We start from the raw sequence: 25,182 nt of genomic DNA, 5'->3' as shown, positions 1-25,182 counted from the left end.
AGGAGACATTTAATCAGTTGAGTTCAGAGAACTGCATTTCTGGTAATAAGAATTGAGAAAGTATTTTGTGTAGGGTTTAGAAGATGATATAAAGTGGGAATAACAGGTGGCAAGAAATGTACTTCAGCTAGTGTTTTTTCTAAATATAGGGTGTGAATTGAGGTAGATTTAGTTGCTATTTCTAGCCGATTGAGTGACCATGTAGAAATATCCTCATTGGGTTGGTATCATCAGATGATGTGGATTAGCATTTGAAGTAAGTTTAAAGGTTTTAGCTGTTTTTTTTCTTCTTTTTACTTGTTGGGCCTGGAAGAAGAGGCTAGTATCCATGGCCTTCAGAACAGGGCCTCAAAGACCAATAACACTGACACCATAAATGTTCTTCCTATACCTTTGCTATCAACACTTGTTGAAAAGACATCAGCGCTGAAGGGAATTTCAGAAGGTCAATGTTCTGAGAATGAAAGATATGGCATATTGACTATTGTAGGGCCTAGAGGGACTGGATGTCTCATGTGGGCTGGGAGTTTGAGTGAAGATGGCATAAGCCCAGTCAGGAACAAAGACTGTTATAGTATTATGAGAAAAGGCAAAGAGAAGACAGTGTGTTTATGGGTAAGAAGCTGAAGCAGGTCTGTGAGTGATTTATGCTGGTCAGTCAGATGACCCCTTTCTAGTTGCAGTCTAGGGTATCTGTGTGTGCCACAGCTACACTGTTCCTAGGGGTGAGCAATAATCCATGTATTCATGCATGTTCGTGAATGAATAGACTTTAGTATTGCAAGATTATTTCTTTGGTATTTGTGGTGACTATATTTATCTGCAGTTAAAGCAGACTAAATGATCATGTCTCTCTACTGGAACGTTTTCAATGTCTCTATTCATAGAACTAGTCTGGCAGTACCTAGATTGCATGGAAGTGTTGCCTGTTTATAGAGACTGAGAAGTGAGGGCAAGGTGGATTTGTTTGAAAGACATTTTCTGTGTAAGGAATAACTTGCTTACCAGCCAAATCAGCTCTTTTTTGTTTTATGCAGTCAATAACATATGTTTGTTGGTGCTTATGTTTGTGTATTGGCAAATCAGAAAAATAATTTTATTGTTTGTTTATATTGTATTTATTTTTATATACATTACATCCCGGATATATAAACACAGATGTGGTGCAATAAATATTCTTTTATTTTTAATCATAACAAGAGCAGTGCATTGGAAAAATCAATAAAGTGTTGGGTAAAATGTCGTTCAGAATTTGTTCTACCTCTTTATGCTCTGAGTTCAAATTTCTACAAAGTCACTTTTAGTTCTCATCCTTTTAGTTTCAAATACTGTGGTCTATCTCATTAACTAATCCCTCCCACCCAAATTTGTGGCCTTGTGTCTATGTTAGAAACAGTTATTAATTATAATTCTTTCTATTATAGGCATGAGGCCTGAAATTTAATGGGTAGAGGCTAGTTGTTGACATCAAGCCAATTCTCACCTAGTACTTAATTTATTAACCTCAGGATGAAATGCAGAGTTGACCTTGGTGATATTTGAACCCAGAACATGAAACTGGAACATCCAGCACAGTAATCATCATCAACGAAAGCCAGGTACAGAGGTTTATCGACGGAGGTATATTATCAATAACAATAAAAATGAAGATTGAACTTGACAAGACACAAGATAAATTCTTAAATAGGCAGAAGTATAGTTGTTGTGAATTAATCTCAGTATATTACTGCTGCTTACTTTATCAAACCAGAAAGTATGACAAGAAAAGTCACCTCCAAAGAGTTTTGAATCAAAACATACAGACACGATTAAAGTACTCAAATACATTTTGTCTAGTGTTCTTTCCTCTCTCAGCGCTGACTCACTAACCATATAATGTAATATCATGAACATCGTTGCCAGTACCGATGGACTGGCTCCTGTGCAGGTGACACGTAAAATACACCATTTTGAGCGTGGCCGTTGCCAGTAAGACATTCAAGTGAGATTGTTGCCAGTGGCGCCGAACTGGCTCCTGTGCAGGTGGCACATAAAATACACCATTTTGAGCGTGGCCATTACCAGTACTGCCTGACTGGCCTTCGTGCCGGTGGCATGTAAAAGCACCCACTACACTCTCGGAGTGGTTGGCGTTAGAAAGGGCATCCAGCTGTAGAAACTCTGCCAAATCAGATTGGAGGCTGGTGTAGCCACCTGGTCCACCAGTCCTCAGTCAAATCGTCCAACCCATGCTAGCATGGAAAGTGGACGTTAAATGACAATGATGATGATGATGATGAATATAAGAAATAAAATTTCCTATGCATCATCTTCATATTACTTTGTTTCCTTTAATTTCATCATGTTGTCTACAAGTTCCTGACACCATTAAATAGAATAAAAATAAATACATACATAAATGAAAGAAGAATTTCCTACTTATTTTGATTTAATATTTCCTTACTTCTTCTCCTTCTATTTTTTATTTTCATATTTTCTCTTGACAGGGTATGGCAAGAATGTTCAGTGATGCATGTCTGACATCTAGCACAGAATATTATTGTTCAATGCTGCTGGTTTATTTTGGATCATTTCGTAGGAAAATGACGTTGACTTGTTAATTCCGTTGCTTCTTCTTTTTAACTTTTACAACAACACCTTATGTTGTTCATTTACATTTATAATGGTAAGAATTTCTGGTAGTGATTGAGAGGAGAATAGTAAAAAGTTCCTGGGGTGACTATAGCAATACTTTTCAGTGACTACTACTACTACTACTACTACTACTACTTCATCATCTTCATTTAACGTCCGTTTCCCATGCTGGCATGGGTTAGATGGTTTGACTAGAGCTGGCAAGCTGAAGAGCTGCACCAGGGTCCCGTTGTCTGTTCTGGTTTCTATGGCTGGATGCCCTTTTGTAATGCCAATCAATTTACAGAAAGTACTGGGTGCTTTTTTTGTGGCACCAACACGGGTGCTTTTTATGTGACATTGGCACAGGTGCTTTTTATGTGACACCAGCACCAGCAGGGTCATTAAGTAACTTGTAAGACAAAGACCTCTTAGTTGAGAGAGGGAGTAAAACTGAGGGAAGTGGCTGTGTGCCAGATGAGAGGTTTGAGTATGATAGGACAGAGATAGTTGTCTTACTATAGAGGAGATACAGTTCTATATTTAAGAGATGAGGAATTATGTACATTATTTACATTATTTACATTTGACAGATATTTGTCCTCATCTTGTTTGTTGTTAACACGTTTCGGCTGATATACTCTCCAGCCTTCATCAGGTGTCTTGGGGAAATTTCAAACCTGGGTTCTCGTTCCTAAGGTATTTTTCAATGTTATTATTATTATTATTATTATTATTATTATTATTCAGGTCACTGCCTGGAATTGAACTCAGAATCTTGGAGTTAGTAGCCTGTGCTCTTAACCCCAAAATTCTGAGTTCGATTCCAGACCGTGATCTGAATAATAATAATAATAACAACAACAACATCGAAAAATACCTTAGGAATGAGAACCCAAGTTTGGAATTTCCCCAAGACACCTGATGAAGGCTGGAGGGCATATCAGCCGAAATGTTGTGTTAACAACAAACAAGATGAGGACAAATATCCGTCAAATGTAAATAATGTATATAGAGGAGATATTTGGTTACTCCAGTAGAACGAGGAAGGAGAATGAAGGTGAGAGTGAGTTAGAGAGAAAGATAGAGAGACAGTCAGAGTGTGCATGTGTGTATGAGAGAGAGGTGTTGGAGATGTATTGGACTCTACCCACAGGGAACAGCGGGGGAGAGAGTATAAAAGGTATAGGGGGGTTCCATGAGAATGTGAGGGGATATGTTTAGGGATGGAGAGGATATGACTATAGCAAGTGGTGATGGTGAGGGAAATTGGAGAGGCTTGAAGGGGTAGGGGATATATCTGGGGGCATGGAAAATGTGCAGGTAAGCACATGAAAGAGGGGCCTGAAGTGGGTGAGGCATGTGAAGGAGAGTGGTAGTGGTATTGGTGGTGGTAGGGGCTGTATTCTTGTTCTAGCAACTATGCTCTCAGAGCATCCTCCTCCACTGCTGACTTGGTCACCTAGGTAATGGAAGCTATCAGCTATTTCTAAGGATGCCCCTGAACATTTGAAGAGAAAGAGAGACAACTACTAGTTTCATTATCATCATCATCATCATTTAACGTCCATTTTCCATGCTGGCATAGGTTGGACAGTTTGACCAGAGCTGGTAAGCCAGAGAGCTGCAGCAGGTTCCAGTCTGATTTGGCTTGGTTTCTATGGTTGGATGCCCTTCCCAATGCCAACCACTTTACAGTGTGCTGGGTGCTTTCAACATGTCACTGGCACAAGTGCTTTTACATGGCACCGACACAGGACTCTTGCAGGCCAATCCTCTTCACCAGGGGATGCAGTCTTAACACTTCTGGTGCGGAGGATGGGTCTTCTCTAGTACAGCAAAGTGTCAGGTATCTCAATCCTTTGGACTGTCATCATGCTGCTAAACCTATCAACATCCGTACCAGACCAGAATTTTTTCAAAAACAACCATTGTAACTGACCAGAAATCATCTCTTACTTCACATTCAAGCACATGCGGTTGTTTTTTGAAAAAGCTCTGGTCTGGTAAGGCCATGGACAGGTTTTGCGTGTATATCTATGTACACACACACACATAGTAGAAGTAAGGACCCTTACCTTCAAAGGGATGTTTAGCATCTAAGTTCCTGGGGAAAAGTCTAATTTGTGATTTCAAACGGATTATATTTTCCTCAAAGTTATGAGGGAAAAACTCGGATCTTGTGAATTTTCCGAAGTCCTCTACTCCCTCTCCGTTTCTTTCTGCGCATTTTTGTTTTCAGATTCGTTTCCTACGTGGATGTGAAGTAGAAAGATATTCATTTTCTTTCAAGTTACGAGAGATAAACATCGGATCTTGTGAATTTTCCGAAGTCCTCTCCCCACCCCCTTGGAAAAGATTTCCTTCACAAATTTCTTTATAATCGTAATCTATACCGTTTGAAAGGTATTTATATAAAATTTCATTAAAAGAACTCATTTTCCTAAAAGTTATGAGGGAAAAACATCGAATCTTGTGAATTTTCCGAGGGCCTCTCCACCCCGCCCCCGTTGCTTTCCAAGAATTTTTGTTTTCATATTCCTTTTCCTACACCTTTTTTTTTTTTTTACACCCGTTCCGCTTTTTTTTTTTTTTTTGCGATTTCGTTTCCGGGTAATAATGTCAACATTAACCCTAATCCCTACCAATTCATGCAATCTGTAAATTATCTTAAATCTGATTAAATATTACTAAAATGAATCGGACCGCCTATTATTTGTCTTCCCTACCTCTTTCTCTCATTATTTGCTGCTGAACAATCATCTTTCCTCCCGTTCTCTCTCTTTCTTTCTTTCCCTCTGTCTGTCTGTCTCTCTCTCTCTCTCTCTCTATATATATATATATATCGTAATTTCTGTACCTTTCTAACAAAACTGTCAGACGAACGGGAACGTGAAACTGTGTAACAGTCTTTGTGATATTTCTGCTGCTTTTAATAAAGTACAAACACACACACACTCACATATGTGTGAGTTTAAAATTATATTTTTTTATTAAAACGTCTTTTTTCACATAAATAAAATAAAATAATTTTCTTTCAATATTAATCTTTATCAGTATAAGAACAGTTTTTAGCTCAGTATATTTTGAAAAAAAAACAAAAACAAAAACAATTGCATTCATATTCACTCCTTATTATATTTAGTATTTGTTCCGATTAGTTGCTTAGACATGGATGTTTGTCGACATAATGTCGTCTGCCTTTCACTTACTTGCTTATTATTTATTATTACCGCAGTAACTGCTGCAGAAGACAAATTTTCCGAAGAACTCTTTATAAAAACATTACCTAGTGGTCATGTATATTTTAATTTCCAATTTATTACTCGTTGGGATGTAGACATTCGGAATAAAAGCGAGTGTAAGTATATATTTATACCATTTGTTTTGCATTTCTATTATTCCATTATTTAGGCGATGAGCGTTGGAATTTATGCATTTAATTTACTGCTTTCATCATTCACTGTTATGAATTACAATTCAGAAGCAATTTATGTAGTTATCCCTATATAAAAATTGTCCTTGTAACCTAGTCAAAAGATCAATTCGTTTTCTCAAATGATATCACTCACAAAGCATAATGCTTTCATTTTCTAGTCAATTGGTAAAATAAATCAGAAATTACTGAATTATATATATATATATATATATATATATATATTCCTGCAGCGGACTACTGGTGTAATTGTTATTTATGCGATGCGTTTGCAGCCGGCATCTTAATCTCATGTTTTCCGGCTTTATAGAGACTTCAATTCTTGATGGCTGTATAATCAATATTTCAATAATGATTTCTTACATTTAAAAAAATTACTTCACGTGTTAATTTCACGTTTTAACAATGATAACAGCAAATCAAAAGTTTACGAACATTGTTGGAAATCTAAGAAAATGTTTCCCTAGAATTATCGTAGATCAAAGCTCATGGGATTCTTTTTCAAATAAATACAAATTGGTTTTGTATCAAGTCAGTAAAGATCATTTAATTTTTTTCTTTTTAATTTCGGACTATTAATATCATCTTATATATATATATATATATATATATATATATATATATATATATATATATATATATATATATATATATATATATATAGAGAGAGAGAGAGAGAGAGAGAGAGAGAGATATATGTATATATATATATATAAATGTCTTGCCCGCTCACGTTTTTGGTATGCTGCTATATTTCATGTTGAGAACTTTTTAGGTCTTAATAGACACAAAATGTGATCTATTTCTAGCGCATTAATTGTCCACGTTAGTGGTCGACGTTATTTTTAATATGTATATATATATATATATATATATATATATATATATATATATATATATATATATATATATATATATATGTGTATATATATATATTACCATAAAACAGACCGAAACGCATTGTAGATGTAAATATATCTATAATGCATTTCGATCGGTTCTGTCTGACTGTAATAGCTCAAATTGGGGATATATGACATGACGACGATCAGAGATTAAACCGTAATGTAGATATGAATATATCTGGGGATGAAATCCATTATTTTTTTGCTATAAATGCCTATAATTCGATTTCGTTATTTACTTTTATTAGCATGTTAGTGATTAGACAATCTGTCACCTATCGGAGTTCATTCTGTTACAAGCATTCGGGTTATTAGCTTAAGGGTTATCTTCCATTCTCACAACGCTTTCGGAGGTCCTGAAAAGGGTCATAGGGACTAATGCAAATTGTATGGAAAAAGGCCAACTGGAAATTAATTATGTAGCAATGAAAAAACACCTTTAGTCAATGATTAATAACATAGTAATTGTTTTGCAAGTATGGGAGACAAGTCTTGGCATGTGGTTTTATTATAACCTCATCACCGAATTATATATGCATTGGTATACTTCAAAATTAAGTTGTGTTTCAGATTTAGATCTCTCTGGAGTAAAAAAAAATAATACCCTAAATATTCGCCTCAATATACATACAACTGAACAATTATCGGTTTTTATATAGATCCACACCCGGTGGAAAAATTGAAAAAAAATAGTGTAGTAGTTGAAGTGCACCGTATATGAAAAAAATATGAAAGAAAAAATGCGCGGTGGCGAACGGGGGCGGGGTTGTAGAGAATATATGAAATACAGAAGGAAATAAGAGAATGAAAATAGAAGTGAGATATATAAGGATATTGTATTTGCAGTTCTATTATTCAAGTAGAATGGTGTATATAAATGGTGAGAAAATTTTTTTTTTTTGGTGAAGAAATTTCCTTGTACGTGGTGTGTGAGTTCCTATGGTGGTTATATTTGGTCATTCCAAGCATAGAACCTTAACACATTTTAATTCACACCAAAAAAAAAAAAAAAACTCCTCGATCGACCAACACTGTTTACAAGGCTCTATGCTTGGAATGACCAAATATAACCACCGTCGCAACTCACCAGGTACAAGAAAATTTCTTCACCCCAAAAAATAATTTTTTTCACCTTTTATATAAACCATTCTACTTGAATAATAGAATTGCAAATACAATATCCTTATGTCTCTTACTTCTATATTCATTGTCTTACTTCCCTCTGTATTTCATATCTTCTCTACAATAATTAATACTCAAACATTTTCTCGCACCGTCTCTGATGAAGGGATATATAAAATATCCCGGAAACAGCTGTATGAACTTTTCTTGATAAATGTTATGAAATCTCTTGACTGCCTTGGTTTTTTTTTTTATCTCATTCTGTCAATTTATATATGCATGCTTAATACATGACCCACGTTGGATTCCTCACTCGTATCATTATTGAGCCTGGAGCTTAACCATGGTCTATCCATAGCACTTACTTGGTGTTTCTCGATACATTTTGGGTCTTCCTGGTGGTATTGGATGATCAGCTCATTGATCTTAAGCTTAATTGCACTACAGATGTTTTGCTGTGGACTTGAGCGCTACACCTAATTCGATGTCCTTCAGAGTAACTAACTGGTAGGAATAGGTCCAGACCACATGGCAATTTCACCAATGAATACACTAAAATTTTTAGTCTGAATCCCATGGACAGCCTTCAACTTTTCTGTTTTAGAGACTAAGACTGCTGGCAGTGTGCTGTGCTTGAGAAGACAGCTGTCTATACATACAGGCATGTCTTCTATGTCCCTCTCTCAGCTGAGAGATCCTTGTCTAGACAGCTTGCAGGTGCTGGTGTCATGTGAAAAGCATCTGTGCTGGCACCATGTCGAAGCAACTGTTCCAGTACCATGCAAAAGCACCCATGCTGGCGTCACATAACAGTGACCATGCTAGTATCTTGTAAAATCTCCCATACCGATGTCACTTAAAAGCCCCCTTACTGGTGCCACATAAAAGCTCCAGTGCTGGTGCCACGTAAAAGCACCTATGCCAGTTCCATGTAGAAATCACCCAGTGCACTCTGTGAAGTCATTGGCAATTAGGAAAGGCATCCAGCCATAAAAATCGTGCCAAACTAGCCAGTTGGAACCTGAGCAGCTCTCCAGCTGGCCAGCTCCTATCAAAGTGTCCAACCCATGCCAGCATGGAAAACGGACATTAAATGATGATGATGGAATAAAATGATTCTGGCACCAAGTATGAGCCTTTAAATTCTTTCAGAGCTTAAGTGGCATTTAGATCGTGGAAAGGAAAGTGCTGCTGTTGCTGCTGGAGTGTGAAAATAAATAATCAACAGGACAAATATCAGATACATGCTAAATGCCTAATTTTATGAATAGTAAATATATTTTTAATATACTAAGCTGACTGTAGTTATAGTTGCTTCATGTAACATTAAGCAATTAATTAGTTTCATATACTGTTCCTGTTTTGATATAATTATATGTCAAATTATTGATTCTCTTACAGCCTACAGGTTTTTACCAATATACTGGTTCTGTGCTGTCAATTTTTATTATCTCATTTATAACCAGTCTTTAAAAAGAGCTCAGCTGGTTGCTTTTTCAATAAATATAAATCATGTTAATGTATTACGATAAATTAAAACAAAATTACCTATGTTTCTTGGTATTATTTTGTGTGTATATAAATAGCATATGTATGTTTATGATACACATGCAGACTTGGAGTGAAGTGGTGAAGACAACCTCAAGATGTTGCGTCTCACAGAGGAGATGACATGGGACTATATTGACAAGCAATTTGCAGTATTGGAAAGGACTCAACTGCAGATAAACTTAACCAGCAGTGCAAACATGGCATATCAAAAAGTCATAGAGATGGTAGTAGTGTTGTAGACCAAGAAACTTTAATATATATATACATGCATATTTATGTTTGGGATTGTGGGTGTATATGCTAATATACTGCCAAGTCTACTATTGTTGCCTTCCCCACACATTGACACCCTGCCAGCTCCCTATCATTCTTTTTCTGTCACCTTTATCTCTACTATTTGCTCCTCTATCATTTGTGCTATTCATTGGTACAGAATCCACCTACTTTCAGTCCCCTGCTACCATCTTCATTAAACCTCTCCACTTCATATATTGTGTCCAGTACACTCTACCTTCACTGCCAGTCATAAGTCTGTTTCACTCTGCCATCATGCTTTTGCTCCTTTTCACTATGCATGCTCTATTATTGCTCTATCTTCTGATTCATATTGTCTTCTGTTGTTGCTCTGTTCTGTTGATTACATTACTTTAAATGTATGTACATGTCTTGGAATAACGAGTGCATTTATCACTCATCCTTCTATCATATGATTCTTTTATCATCTGTCATTATCATTCATACATTTATCACTCATGCCTCTCACTCTGTAAAATGGTTAGCAAGTAAGCAGAGATATGGGGTTGAGAGAATCCTTTTAATCTTGTCAAGAACATAGCTACTCTCTTGTATTGGTACCTGGGTTTTAGAGAAATCTTTGGTTTTAGCACTCTTGGAGTGGTTGGCATTAGGAAGGGCATCCAGCTGTAGAAACTCTGCCAAATCAGATTGGAGCCTGGTGTAGCCAGCTGGTTTGCCAGTCCTCAGTCAAATCGGCCAACCCATGCTAGCATGGAAAGCGGACGTTAAACGATGATGATGATATGACAACTCTTATGGTGGATGTCATGAAAAGATGCACTCAGTACTCTGTAAAGTGGTTGGTGTTAGGAAGAATTTCCAACCATAGAAACCCTCTGGCCCATTTAGGTGAGCAGCACCTTTGAATATATGTTGACTACCAGTAAGACAACCTTTCCAATTCATACCAGCATAAAAAGCAGATATAAACTAATGATGATCATAAACATCCTACATACATATAGATACAGGCATAGCTGTGTGGTCAAGGAGTTGCTTCTCAGTGACATAGTTCTGGATTCAGTATGATTAACTATACTCTTGAAGTCCGTACTCCTAGCATGACTGCAGTCTAGTGACTGTATCAGTCAATGGTCCACTTTTCCATGCTTGCATGGATCAAATGGAATTCATTAATGCAGATTTTCTGGAGTTGGATGCCCTTCATGTCACCAACAGCCACCTGTTTCCATGCAAGGTAATATTTCATGTAGTTAAGTGAGCTTCTTAATTACACAGCCATGCCAGTGTCTTTGGGTGTGCAAGTATAGCTGTACGAATCAGAAATTCACACTGCAACCATGTGGTTTTGGTTTGATCCTACTGCATTGCACTTTAAGTAATTTTCTTTGATATTGGGCTCAGTCTAACCAATGTCTTGTTTGTGAAAACAGTAGAGGGCAACTGTATGGAAAACCTATCATATATGTATGCATGTGTGTGTGTGCATTTGTTTACATGTGTTTTTGCATTGCTATCGCTTTAGCTAGCATTGAGATGGTTTGTGTCCCATGGGAACAAAATGTCTAATACTTGTTCAATGTACAAAAACATGGAATTAAGTACAAAGTACCTTCCTTGAAAATAAATTAGGGTTGGTTAAGAGAGGTATCTGGTCATATAATACTACCTTAAGATATTTTGTCCAACTGATTCCAACATTGAAAAGAATCTGAAGTAAAAATGATGATAGTATATGTGAAAGACGTGTTTTTTTTTTTTATATGCTCATAATGTAATAATTAATCAAATTGTTGTTTATGTTAAGTAAAACCATTTTTAATTTTCTTTGTTTCAGTCAATCAGTATCGGTTGTTTCCAAAATCTTTAGGAGACATTGTATCTGCACATGATGTTCAAGAGTTACATTTGTCTCTAACACAAGGAATATGGAGACATGATAAATGGGGCTATCCAATCCATGATGCACCACCAGGAGCAGAGCTTTGGGTTTGGTTTTTGCCTTCTGTTAAAAGGTAGTTAATAATTATTATTGTTCCTTGAAAACATCTTATGTTGTATTTAAGAAATGAAGATCTAAAATTTATAAGCTAAATTCATAGAAAATTCTGCATTAATTTTAGGTGCTGATATTAATTAATAGAAACCAGTAGAATGGCAGAAATGGTAAATGATCAAAAGAATGTTTTTGAGGTTTAAATCTGCCATATTCAACTTTGTCTTGCTGGCATTACTAAAATAAGAACAAGTTGTAAATTACATCCTCTCTGTGGTAAAATTTTGCAATTTTACACGCATGCACAAAAATGACGACATGGATTTGCTACCAGACTGCTCATTTTTTTGTCAAATTGATCCTACCCATTAATATAGATTTAAAATTTTTGAAAAATATTGAAATTTGATGAAAAATGTTTCATGGCTATAAACAGACATCTGATTTATTACTGGGTACCTCAGCTAGTATGTAATATATTGAGACTGATACAATTGATTATATCCCTTCTTTAAATCTGTGTGCTTGTGTGTTGAAATTAAAAAACTCAGTGGTGTAGTAAGTATCACTGAACAGGTGTTTACTTTTGGTATGCCAAATTCATAGGATATATTTGATTTTTGATTGAAGACAATTTACTTCACTTCTATTGTCAGCATTCTTGAAGAAGGCATGAATGTCACATCACATTAACTTGTTTCTCTCTTGGTTTACTTCTGGTCTTTTGTCTAAGTAAGAAATTAATTTAGATGAGATGAAAAATAATAAAAAGCACAGACAATTGAATGAAATAAGTTAGAATAACGTCACTGTTCTGTGTTCAAGTCTCTTTAAGATTGACTTCAGCTTTAGCCATTGTAAGTAGCAGTGATAAGCTAGGGTTGGTTAAATCAGTTGTGTTCCTTCCTTATATATATATATAAATTATCCTAATGCCTAGTTATAATAAACGGATGTTAATGTCATTGTAAATAAACAAACATATTTTGTTTGTACTAAATGAGGTTTCCAATTTTCTGTTTTTTTCTCTAGTGTTAAAGTTAGTTGGGCAGAGCTTGTAAATGCCCTCTCTGGTCTCTTTTGTGCATCTCTCAATTTTATGGATGCAAAATCTACTGTCAATCCCAACTGGTCTTTTCGACCACATGGTTTGCAAGGGGAAGGCTTTGCTAAAGATGTAAAACTACTGCGTTATTCAGCTTTGCCAAGGGAAGTTGTTTGTACAGAGAATCTCACACCTTGGAAAAAGCTCCTTCCATGTGATTCAAAGGTTAGTATATTTACACATCATCATTGTTTTTTGTCTGCTTTTTCCAAGCTGGCATGAGCTGGAAGAGACTTTTTGAAGGAGTATTCTATTGTTACATGCCCTTCTTGGTGACATACATTATCTGTTTTTTAAGGTATTTTATTCCATTGATCTTTACATGATGACACTGCTCTGCTGTTGGATATGATCTATGTGGAGCATAAATAAACTTCATTATTTCCCAAATAGTGTTAATGCAAAGGCATGGGGACAAATGCATACTCTCTCTCTCTCATGTAAAGAAGACAAGTTTCAGTGCAGTTTTCATTTCCCAAATTTTAGACACAAGACATTGATTCACTTGCAGCTATAGTAGAAAAAAACTTGTTCAAGGATACCATAAGGTGGGATTGAATTTGAAACCATGTAGTTGTAAAGTGAACTTCTTAATCACAGAGCTATTCCTATATAAACAAGAAATACATATAAAATGCCTGCCTTAATTTACAGGCTCATGGAGCTTATCCAGATTTTCAAAGCATTTAGGCTGGGAGTACAAGACTGCCTCATTGAATGAGATACCAGTCCATTGCAGGGTTGACCCACAGGTGCCACTCGTTTTCAGCTGAGTTTACTGGAGTTTCTTTTCCCTGTATTAAAGTTCAAACTTTAAATAAACATATTTACAGTTTATATATTTATGGAATTTAGTACAACATGGTATCTTTCCAGTGATTCATCTGATTTATTTCTGTGTTTTCCAGGTGGGACTTGCATCTCTTTTTAATGCAATGAAGTTATATGATACTGCTTACCATTCTTTAAGTGTTCACCTGAGATCTGTTTGCCGTGTAAGTATTTATCTCTAGTAGTTTTTTTTTATCTTGTACTTGTTTCAGTCATTAGACTGCAGCCATGCTGGGGCACCGCCTTGAATTTTTAGTTGAATGAATAAGCCTAGTACTTATTCTATTGGTCTCGTCTGCTGAACCCCCAAGTTAGAGTGACGTAAACACACCAACACTGGTTGTCAAGCAGTAATGGGGGGACAAACACAGACACAAATAGATATATATACATAAAAGTATATGATGGGCTTCTTTCAGTTTCTGTCTATCAAATCCACTCACAAGGCTTTGGTTGGCCTCAGGCTGTAGTAGAAGACACTTGCCCAAGGTGCCATGCAGTAGGACTGAACCTGAAACGACATGGTTGGGAAGCAAGCTCCTTACCATACAACCACTCCTGCGATATTTTTTTGTGTAAACATACATTTTCAATTAAATTTTGACATGAGTACTGCTTGGCATGGAATGTAAAATGAACGAATGAACAAACTAAACTCTTTTTTTCTATTTCAGGATGAATCTTGTGTGAATCCATCTGTTGAACTCACTCAATCTTTATCTGTTATATTTGACCCTACCATGAAAAACAATGGGTATAAAAGTATGTATGCTTATCATTTTTGTTCTTTCTTGTACTAATATTTTAATAAGTACAATATGGTATGAAATCTTGGGAAATATGAAGAATTATGGAATTAGTCAATGTCACAAATTGAAATTTGAAAAGATTATCTATCATGTAAAATTTCACATCTAAATGTTGATCGGGTAAAAGATAAACATCCCCTTCAGTCATGAATGACCATGGAATTGCTCCTAGAAAGTTTCCCTCCGAGGCACAAGTCTGGGCAAGACTATTTATGGAAGAACACCAGTTACCCATGCATACCAGCTTTCCCTCTCCATGCCACCGATGTTGTCCGAGGGAAAAGTAAATGCCAATACAGCTTGGCACAACTCATTTCTACAGCTGAGTGAACTGGAGCAACTTGAAATAAAGTGTCTTGCTCAAGAACACAACACACAGCCCAGTCTGGGAATCAAACTCACAACCTCACTATTGTAAGCCCAATATGCTAACTTCTGAGCCATGCATCTTAATGTTTATTAGAGGAACATTTTTATTTATATCCCGTGAAGAAAAGTTTATGGCATAATTCAGTAACTATTTGTTGATTTCACAATAAAGTCTAGTCTATATTCACATGGCATGTCATCAATAATATGACATTAGGATGTAATTGTAATTGACTTCTAAACATTGAAATTAATCCTTCAAGCTTATGTGTCTCATTGCATAAAAATATTTATCACTTTATTACTCCAAGACTTAAGCTTCAAAATTAATGTCTTGAAATATAGTTATGTGTTGATTTACAAAAACAATTTGAATCTTTCTTTTACAGTCTGCAAATATTTCTTGTAAATTAAGTCTTTTTGTGCTGTGAATAATTTCATTATAATTTCTTATGAACCAAACAATGCACTAACATCATTTTATCACTCATATACTACTAGGCGATGAAAACGACGGGTAAAGAACATGAAGATACTGTAGGGTAGTTCAGAATATCATCTGATATAATACTTTTACCATGTGTAGGCGTTATATGACATTTAGCTATGATTGCTTTAAGGAATATAGTTACTGTAATCTATGTAGAAAGCTGTTTTAACTTTTGTGTATTATTGGTGATTATATTTTTTCTGAAAGACCTGGCAAAATTTTAATTTAGAAATGGGAAGCATCAAACTATTACATATATCTATATATACACCGGACTTTTGTATATCTACTATATACACTCAAACTATTCTATAGTATCTAATATGGCATTTAACTTTCTCTATTTCTACAGTTACAGAACTTTACTCTAAAAATTTCAGCTGTTCATTTATTACTGCTTATAATTTTTCTATTTTAAAATAAATTATTGATAATTATAATGTTTTGTAAAATTAGTAAAGTTATATTCTTTCTTTTACAATCAGATTGGTCATTAAGAAAACTTTTTGGGCGGTCACTAAGAAACCAATGCCCCCTTGCTTCACACAGCAACATTTATATTGATGCAGATTGTGTACAGGTGAGTATAGAATAAAAACAAGAAAAATTTAATGCCTTATTTGAAACATGTTCTACTTTTAATATTTTTTTCATTTTCAATTCAAAACTTTGTGCAATAGAAAGGTCTTTCATGTTATCCTTAAAAATACATAAACATATTTGTAAAACAGAATGGACTGTTGGGAGCTTAAATATAACTATATGGAAACATTAATTAGTACCTCGAGAGAAAAGTTGAACTTACGAAGCATCAGTTGGTGATGTGCAAGAGAGACGATTGCGCTGGTATGGTCATGTAGCGAGAATGGATGCGGATAACTGTGTGAAAAAATGCCACACCCTAGCAGTTGAGGGAACCTGTTGAAGAGGTAGGCCCAGGAAGACCTGGGATGAGGTGGTGAGGCAAGACCTTCGAACATTGGGCCTCACCGAGGCGATGACTTCTGACCGAGACCTTTGGAAATATGCTGTGCGTGAGAAGACCCGGCAAGCCAAGTGAGACCATAATCCGAGGCCTCTGCCAGTCCACTTATGCGTACCTTCCTTCATTGGACCCTAAACTCCACTTGCGAAGACCTGTTGAGGCAAGTGAAATCGAAATTGAATTAAATTCGACGACTGGCACCCATGCCAACGTCGTCTCCTTCATTGGACACGAAACTCAGCTTGTGAAGACCTGTTGGGGCAAGCGAAAGCGAAATCATGATGGCACCTGTGCCCAGCGTCGCCTTTCTGGCACTTGTGCCCATGGCATGTGTAAGGACTTTCGAGCAAGATCGTTGCCAGTGCCCCTGGACTGGCTCTTGTGCGGGTGGCACATAAAATACACCATTTTTAGCATGGCCGTTGCCAGTACCGCCTGACTGGCCTTCGTGCCAGTTGCATGTAAATGCACCCACTACACCCTCTGAGTGGTTGGCGTTAGGAAGGGCATCCAGCTGTAGAAACTCTGCCAAATCAGATTGGAGCCTGGTGTAGCCATCTGGTTTCACCAGTCCTCTGTCAAATCGTCCAACCCATGCTAGCATGGAAAGCGGACGTTAAACGACGATGATGATCATCATCATCGTTTAACGTCCGCTTTCCATGCTAGCATGGGTTGGACGATTTGACTGAGGACTGGTGAAACCGGATGGCAACACCAGGCTCCAGTCTGATTTGGCAGAGTTTCTACAGCTGGATGCCCTTCCTAACGCCAACCACTCAGAGAGTGTAGTGGGTGCTTTTACGTGTCACCCGCACGAAAACGGCCACGCTCGAAATGGTGTCTTTTATGTGCCACCCGCACAAGCCAGTCCAGGGGCACTGGCAACGATCTCGCTCGAAAATCCTACAGGAGCCAGTCAGGCGGTACTGGCAACGGCCACGCTCAAAATGGTGCATCTCATGTGCCACCCGCACAAGAACCAGTCCAGGGGCACTGGCAGCGATCTTACTTGGCTTGCCGGGTCTTCTCACGCACAGCCCATTTCCAAAGGTCTCGGTCCGTAGTCATCGCCTCGGTGAGGCCCAATGTACGAAGGTCTTGCCTCACCACCTCAGCCCAGGTCTTCCTGGGCCTACCTCTTCCACGGGTTCCCTCAACTGTTAGGGTGTGGCACTTTTTCACGCAGCTATCCTCCTCCATTCTCACCACATGTCCATACCAGCGCAATCGTCTCTCTTGCACGCCACAACTGATGCTTCTAATGTTCAGCTTTTCTCTCAAGATACTTACACTCTGACGGGTATTCACATTGACATTACACATCCAACGGAGCATACTGGCTTCATTCCTTGCGAGCTTACGTATGTCCTCAGCAGTTACAGCCCATGTTTCACTGCCATGTAGCATGGTTGTTCGTACGCATGCGTCATACAGTCTGCCTTTTACTCTGAGTGAGAGTCCCTTTGTCGCCAGCAGGGGTAAGAGCTCTCTAAACTTTGCCCAGGCTATTCTTATTCTAGCAGCTACACTTTCAGCGCACCCACCCCCACTACTAACTTGGTCGCCCAGATAGCGGAAGCTATCGACTACCTCTAGTTTTTCACCCTGGAATGAGATAGAAGTTGTTTCCTGTTTGTTTGCAGTCTTTATTGCACCTGAACATCTGCCACAAACAAAAACTAACTTGCTAGTTAACCTGCCTTTGATGTTGCTGCACCTCTTATGTGTCCATAGCTTGCACCGGGTACATCTTATAGAGTTACTACCTACTCCTTTTCTACATACTGAGCAGGGCCATCTACCTGAAGGGGTTTGTGTTTTATCTACCTTCCTACTTATTAGGATTTTGGTTTTAGCTAGGTTGACTCTAAGGCCCTTCAATTCTAGACCTTGCTTCCACACCTGAAACTTCTCCTCTAGTTCTGATAGTGACTCCGCAATTAGGGCAAGGTCATCAGCATAGAGGAGCTCCCAGGGGCAGCCTGTCTTGAACTCCTCTGTGATTGCCTGGAGGACTATGGTAAATAATAGGGGGCTGAGGACGGAACCTTGGTGGACCCCTACCTCTACCCGGAATTCATTGCTGTACTCATTTCCAACCCTCACCTTACTGGCAGCATCTCTGTACATGGCTCGCACAGCTCTCACTAACCATTCTTCTATCCCAAGTTTCCTCATTGACCACCAGATAAGGGATCGGGGGACCCTGTCAAAGGCTTTCTCCATGTCAACGAAAGCCAGGTACAGAGGTTTATCCTTAGCTAGGTATTTCTCCTGCAACTGTCTCACTAGAAATAAGGCATCAGTAGTGCTTTTACCTGGCACGAACCCAAACTGCATCTCATCTAAATTGATTCGCTCCCTAATTAGTTGGGCTATGACCCTCTCTGTAACTTTCATAACCTGATCTAACAGCTTGATGCCTCTGTAATTATTTGTATCTAAAGCGTCCCCTTTACCTTTGTAGCAGTTGACTATGATGCTGCTACACCAGTCATAGGGTATGACTCCTTCGTGTATCAGATGATTAATATAAAGTTGTTGATTACGACTTCTTTTATTGCTAGGGGTCAATGACTGTATTTATTAGTTAGAGTGAAAAGGAAGGGAATTACTGTTTAACTTTGAAGGACAGATAGAAGGCTTGGAAAACTTAAGCAGATGCATACTTGGCTAAGACACAATAAAGGTAACAAAAGGAGAGTTGGTCGCTTCAAGAGAGTTCCTGCTAAAAATGTCAGCAAGTTCAAATCTGCAGAGACTTTGTATTGATGACAAAAGGAGCACACAGCTCAAAAATAGGAAATTAGGTGTAGTGATAGCTTCTAGATAAGGTAATCAGACAGAATGTGTGTGTGTATAAGGTGAGTGCTTCATCCTACATGTATGTAGGGCATATTGCTTTGCAGAAGATTTTCTGATTCTCATATTAGTTTCATAAAGAAACTTATTTTGGGGGATGCAGTGACTGATTGTCAGTTTCAGTAAAAATCAATAACACGTTAATGGTGTTATTGTTCTTTATTTTTATAGGATTCTGACTATCAATGCCACTTGTCTCCAGAACCTGATGAAATGACGAGTTTCACCTTGAAAGAAGAAGATTTCTCTTATGGAGTTTATAATGTTGGCAAGCATACCAGAAATGGCAATTTCTTTAATATTGGTCTCAACTATGTTCAGCAGCCAAAATATACTTCTATTGTACCTCCACCACTGTATGCTCACCAATATATAACAGGTGAGTGTATTTAAAAAAGAAGAGTTTTCAACTTTTTTAGGGGTGGGGGAAGAAAAATAAGGAAAATCTTCATCGTTCCTTTGCTTAGTTGAGAATCACACTGCATGCTGATATGCAATGTGACAGTCTAGGCTTTTCTTCACTGTCTAATATGTTTTTGTATCACTAATTTCTTCATCACAATTTATGTTCCTAACACTAGCTGAATGATAACTAAGTTATTTTACTAAATTCTTTGTTATATTTAAAGTAATTGAAAGAAACATAGAGCATCTCAAAATAAATACAGTAACGAAATGGTTAAGAAAAAAATAATTTGTTCTCTTTTGGTCAATATGGAGAACTATTTTACATAAAATTTGACTTTTTGATTCTTGCTACAAACTAGCAAAATATTAAAAAAAATATATTTCTAATTTGATAAAATCTATACTAAATTATCATAATTTGTCAACCATTTAATGCTGATTTTATTGTTTTGTTTGTAGGTTATGGCTTAGAAAATGGTGGCATAATTTGTCATTTATACAATAAGCTATCTGAAAAATTGAAAGTAATTTACCTACAATCAATACCATGGTTCATGAGGGTTTACTTTAATTCTGTCAAAATAATTAGTGCCGAAACTACTATTCAGCCAAGTAAGTATTAAATTACTATCAGTTAAAATAATTAGTATTGAAATTGCTATTTGACCAGGTGAGTATGATTTTCTTTCTATTTAGTTCAGCTTAAATTATATTTATTCTAGTATTTTCCTTGCACTTTGAAATTCAAACGATGAAAAATTATTCTTATTAAATAATATTTTTTATTAGGTTAGTTGTTTCCTTTTGAGTGTTGGGCTTCACGGAGGCAATGGCCGAGACCTTTGGCATTATGTCGTGCTTGAGAAGAAGACCCATCAAGCTGAGAAAAATCGCAGTCATGGCAGATACCAGGGTCACGCAAATTAGCTCTGAGTAGTTGGTGTTAGGAAGGTCACTCAGCCATAGAAAACCATGCCAAATCAGACTGGAGCCTGGTGCAGCCCGGTCAAACCGTCCAACCCATGTCAGCATGGACAATGGATGTTAAATGATGATGTTTGAAAACATTCATTGTTCACACAAAAGGATAGGTTTTCTAAATAGCTAAATGTATTGTTCCATTTAATGTAGTGAAGCACCCAATACACTCTCGGAGTGGTTGGCGTTAGGAAGGGCATCCAGCTGTAGAAGCTCTGCCAAATCAGATTGGTCCACCAGTCCTCAGTCAAATTGTCCAACCCATGCTAGCATGGAAAGCGGACGTTAAACGATGATGAAGATGACAAGTAGCGGTTACTTTTGAGATAAATAAATTACTAATTAAATATTACCAACATCATAATAATCATAAACTTTATTATTAGTTTGTTGTTTCATGTCCATAAAAATGATTCCACCAAATTTTCAATCAAAGAAATTTGCTTTTCATTTCATGACTGAAAGGTACTTTTATCCTGAATTGCTCAAGCTTTGCTTTGTATGTACTTTACCATGAAATATTCTTCTAGCGCATGTGAGACTTCTTCCAACACTTAATCATTGATATTCAAGGTCTCATTCCAAAATAAAGCCACTAATTGGCAACTTTGATATTCTGTCCTGTTACCATACTGTGTCTTAATTAGCTTTATCCCTGTTACAGTAAATTTAGTTTTTCTGAAATGTTGCTTGTGAAAATCATTGTTATTCAATACATAACTTGCAGTGTATACAAACTCACTATGAAAATCTTTTCTATTTCATTTAAACTCTGTATTAACTGCGACAATATTATCCATTTATTTCCTCTTTCACACTTCAGAGAACTTTATAATCTCTGGGCCAAACATAGAAATGAAGAATATAATAATAATGGAATTGTGTAACTTTAAGTTATTTTAAGATCTAGGATTTACAGAGTCACAATTAAAAAGAAACTTGATAATTATACATTGGAATATTCTGGAAAGTAGCTCAGACAAAAGCCACTCTAATAATGTTCCTCTATCTTAATCAGTCAACTGTTCAATACTTCCATTTTATTTAAGTTTTGAAATGTCTTTTGTTAATATTTTCAACCTCTATTGTCCAATTGTTAAACACATACTGCTGCTTCTGGCTATTTCCATAACTTTTCAAAACACTAAACAGTTTAGCATGAAATCTATGTAAAATTGACCTGTTAATTGCATATGTAAATGACAGTAATTTCAGTTAACTGCATAATCTTGTATCCTGATTTTGAGTAAAATAATTCCATGAGTTCAAATAACAGTAGTCAATACTAATGTTCACAAACTCCTGGCAGTAGAGTCAAATGTATTCAAGTTATTCGTACCACTTTAATGAATTCAAATTATTTGATGTATTGTTAAAACACTCTTCAGTAATAAATCTCCGTTATAGAAAAATAGTTTTTGATTTAAATGGTGAATGGAATGAAAAAAAAAATACACAAAAAAAAAAAAGTTTAATCAAAAGTAACTTGAATTATAATGAAGGGAGAAAGAAAAGATGTTTAATAAAAATTAGAAGAGAAAACAGTGTTAAAAACATTTAAGTGGTAACTTTTTGCTAGAAAATGTATTTTGGAATACTACAAAACATGACAGATGGTTAAAAATAAAAAAAATATTTGGTAATTTAATGTGGCAAGCCGCTTTACATAATTGAAGATATTCTCTTAATTGAGGTCTCACTGTTGGCTAATTTTACCCTAATGTTTTTAAAACCATTGCTAATTAACATATGTAATAAACTGATTAAGTATAATTTCTGTATTGAGATGTAAACATTTAAAATTAGTCTTTTCATTAGTAATATATATCATTCTTTTTTTTTTTTTTCATTTTATTCCTAGTTGCCATAAACTATATACAAGGAAAAGACAGAGTGCAGCCTTACACTTTAGAAATAGTTGTTGAACTCCCACCAAATTCTGTGAGCTCACTTTCTTTTGAATTTGACCGTGCCTTCCTGAAATGGACAGAATATCCTCCAGATGCCAATCATGGTTTTTATATCAATTCCGCTGTGATTTCTGCAATCCTTCCTGTGGCTAGAAACTACACTTCTCCTCGACAACAATCCTCTATACTAATTGACAGGTAAACCTAATTGAAATTATTTTCATTTATAAAGCTGTTGATACAATATAAAATCTTTAAACAGAGAATGAGCAGAGCCCATACTATTTTTTTTAGTTTAATTAAGGAAACTGAAACTAGTAAAGACTGGGGGTGTCTTCTGCATGAAGGAAATATAGTTAAGTGGTAGGGATAACATACTGAATATGGAGAGTAACTAATAAAAAAATTCAATAAAATAACGTGTTGGCTGGCCACCGACACATTTTTCTGCAAAATACGGGTAGTTTATCATCATCATCGTTTAACGTCTGCTTCCCATGCCAGCATGGGTTGGACGATTTGACTGAGGACCGGTGAAACCCGATGGCTACACCAGAATGCCCTTCCTAACGCCAACCACTCCGAGAGTGTAGTGGGTGCTTTTATGTGTCACCGGCACGAAAGCCAGTCAGGCGGTACTGGCAACGGCCACGCTCAAAAGTGGTGTATTTTATGTGCCACCCGCACAAGAGCCAGTCCAGGGGCACTGGCAATGATCTCGCTTGAAAGTCCTTACACATGCTGCAGGCACAAGTGCCAGAAAGGCGACGCTGGGCACAGGTGCCATCATGATTTCGCTTGCCCCAACAAGTCTTCGCAAGCTGAGTTCTGTGTCCAATGAAGGAAAGGTACGCATAAGTGGGCTGGCTACACCCCTGGCAGAGGCCTTGGATTTAGGGGTCACTGCCATGAAGCATGGCTGTTCGTACACATGCATCATACATCATCATCATCATCGTTTAACGTCCGCTTGATGATGATGATGTATGATGCAGTCTGCCTTTTACTCTGAGAGAGAGACCCTTTGTCACCAGCAGAGGTAAGAGCTCTCTGAACTTTGCCCAGGCTATTCTTATTCTAGCAGCGCACCCTCCCCCACTACTAACTTGGTCACCTAGATATCGGAGGCTATCAACCTCTTCTAGGTTTTCTCCCTGGAATATGGCAATAGCATTATCCTGCGTATGAGAATGAAATTATTTCCTTATCTTTAAATAAGTTACTAATATTTTATGTAGGATGAAATAAATAATTTTCAAAGAAAGAAATTCAATTGTACATATGTTATGAAATAATAAAAAATTTTGTTTAGTTTCAGAGAATCAGCTGATTCTGATCAGCTTCTTGTGAGGATCCATACTGAAAACTTGCTGCTCTCACTGCCAACTCCAGACTTTAGCATGCCTTATAATGTGATTTGTCTTGCTTGTACAGTAATTGCAATAGCATTTGGATCTATACACAATTTGACAACCCGGAGATTAGTAGCTAAAGATCCTGACCTCAAAACTGGTTTGAAACACACAATAAAAAAATATCTGCAAAAACTCTTTTGATAAAAAGTTAGCAGCTTTTTGAAAGTAATGAAGTTGTTAAATTTTTTAATTATAATTACTGTTTTTTTTTTTGTATGTGTGTCTGTATGTCTGTATATATGAGATGAATAAAAAAATAACCTTTTAAATTTTTTATGAACAAAATAAGTTTTTTCATTCATATTCTCATTTCAGGTGTAGATATGGTGGATATATCCTGTAGAAGATAAAATAAATAGTTTATTTTAAAAAATAAAGGAGATGAGGAATTATGTACATTATTTACAAATGACGGATATTTGTTCTCATCTTCTTTGCTGTTAACACAATGTTTCGGCTGATATACCCTCCAGCAAGTGTCTTGGGCAAATTTCGAACCTGGGTTCTCATTCCTAAGGTATTTTTCGATGTTATTATTCAGGCCACTGCCTGGAATCGAACTCGGAATCTTGGGGATAAGAGCATGGGCTACTAACCCCAAGATTGATTCCAGGCAGTGACCTGGACGCTGCCGACCTTAGGAATGAGAACCCAGGTTCGAAATTTCTCCAAGACACCTGATGAAGGCTAGAGGGTATATCAGCCGAAACGGTGTGTTAACAACAAACAAAATGAGGAGAAATATCTGTCAGTTGTAAATAATGTAAAAAATAAGTTGTAAATATTTAATAATATTTACTAGAAATTAAAAATTTCCTGCAGTATATTTATATAGTTTAGTATGAAGTTGTGTGGTTAGTCACAGCTGAGTTAGTTGTTAGTGTGATAGTTGAAGTGAGTTAACAGCTTGTATCCTATTACTAGCATTATGTTATCATCATCGTTCAACGTCCGCTTTCCATGCTAGCATGGGTTGGACGATTTGACTGAGGACTGGCGAAACCAGATGGCTACACCAGGCTCCAATCTGATTTGGCAGAGCTTCTACAGCTGGATGCCCTTCCTAATGCCAACCACTCAAGGAGTGTAGTGGGTGCTTTTACGTGTCACCGGCATGAAGGCCAGTCAGGCGGTAC

The 25,182-nt window shown here is 36.8% G+C and overlaps 2 protein-coding genes across 4 annotated transcripts in view; one reads left to right on the top strand and one right to left on the bottom strand.

Annotated features, from left to right (window-relative positions):
• Window positions 1-5,763: 5,763 nt before the first annotated feature.
• Window positions 5,764-24,331, top strand: LOC106874901 (GPI-anchor transamidase component PIGT). Its single transcript, XM_089350302.1, has 10 exons — window positions 5,764-5,974; window positions 11,723-11,900; window positions 12,914-13,151; window positions 13,895-13,981; window positions 14,492-14,579; window positions 15,971-16,065; window positions 19,507-19,714; window positions 20,203-20,355; window positions 22,583-22,829; window positions 23,944-24,331. The coding sequence occupies exons 1-10, from the start codon at window positions 5,785-5,787 to the stop codon at window positions 24,185-24,187; spliced, it is 1,728 nt and encodes a 575-aa protein (XP_089206428.1). The 5' UTR covers window positions 5,764-5,784; the 3' UTR covers window positions 24,188-24,331.
• The window catches only part of LOC106874902 (uncharacterized), a 52,641-nt gene continuing 49,632 nt past the window's right edge, over window positions 22,174-25,182 (bottom strand). For all 3 annotated transcript variants that reach the window (XM_089350307.1, XM_089350314.1, XM_089350305.1), the window contains one exon: window positions 22,174-24,383. In XM_089350307.1, the coding sequence (XP_089206433.1) occupies window positions 24,345-24,383 (39 nt within the window). In that variant the 3' untranslated portion in view covers window positions 22,174-24,344. The remainder of the gene's footprint in view (window positions 24,384-25,182) is intronic.

This window comes from Octopus bimaculoides, chromosome 1, assembly GCF_046866305.1.
Source record: "Octopus bimaculoides isolate indiv1 chromosome 1, ASM4686630v1, whole genome shotgun sequence".
Taxonomy (NCBI): domain Eukaryota; kingdom Metazoa; phylum Mollusca; class Cephalopoda; order Octopoda; family Octopodidae; genus Octopus; species Octopus bimaculoides.
Note: the sequence above shows the minus strand (reverse complement) of the source record. Positions and strands in the feature narration are given on the sequence as shown.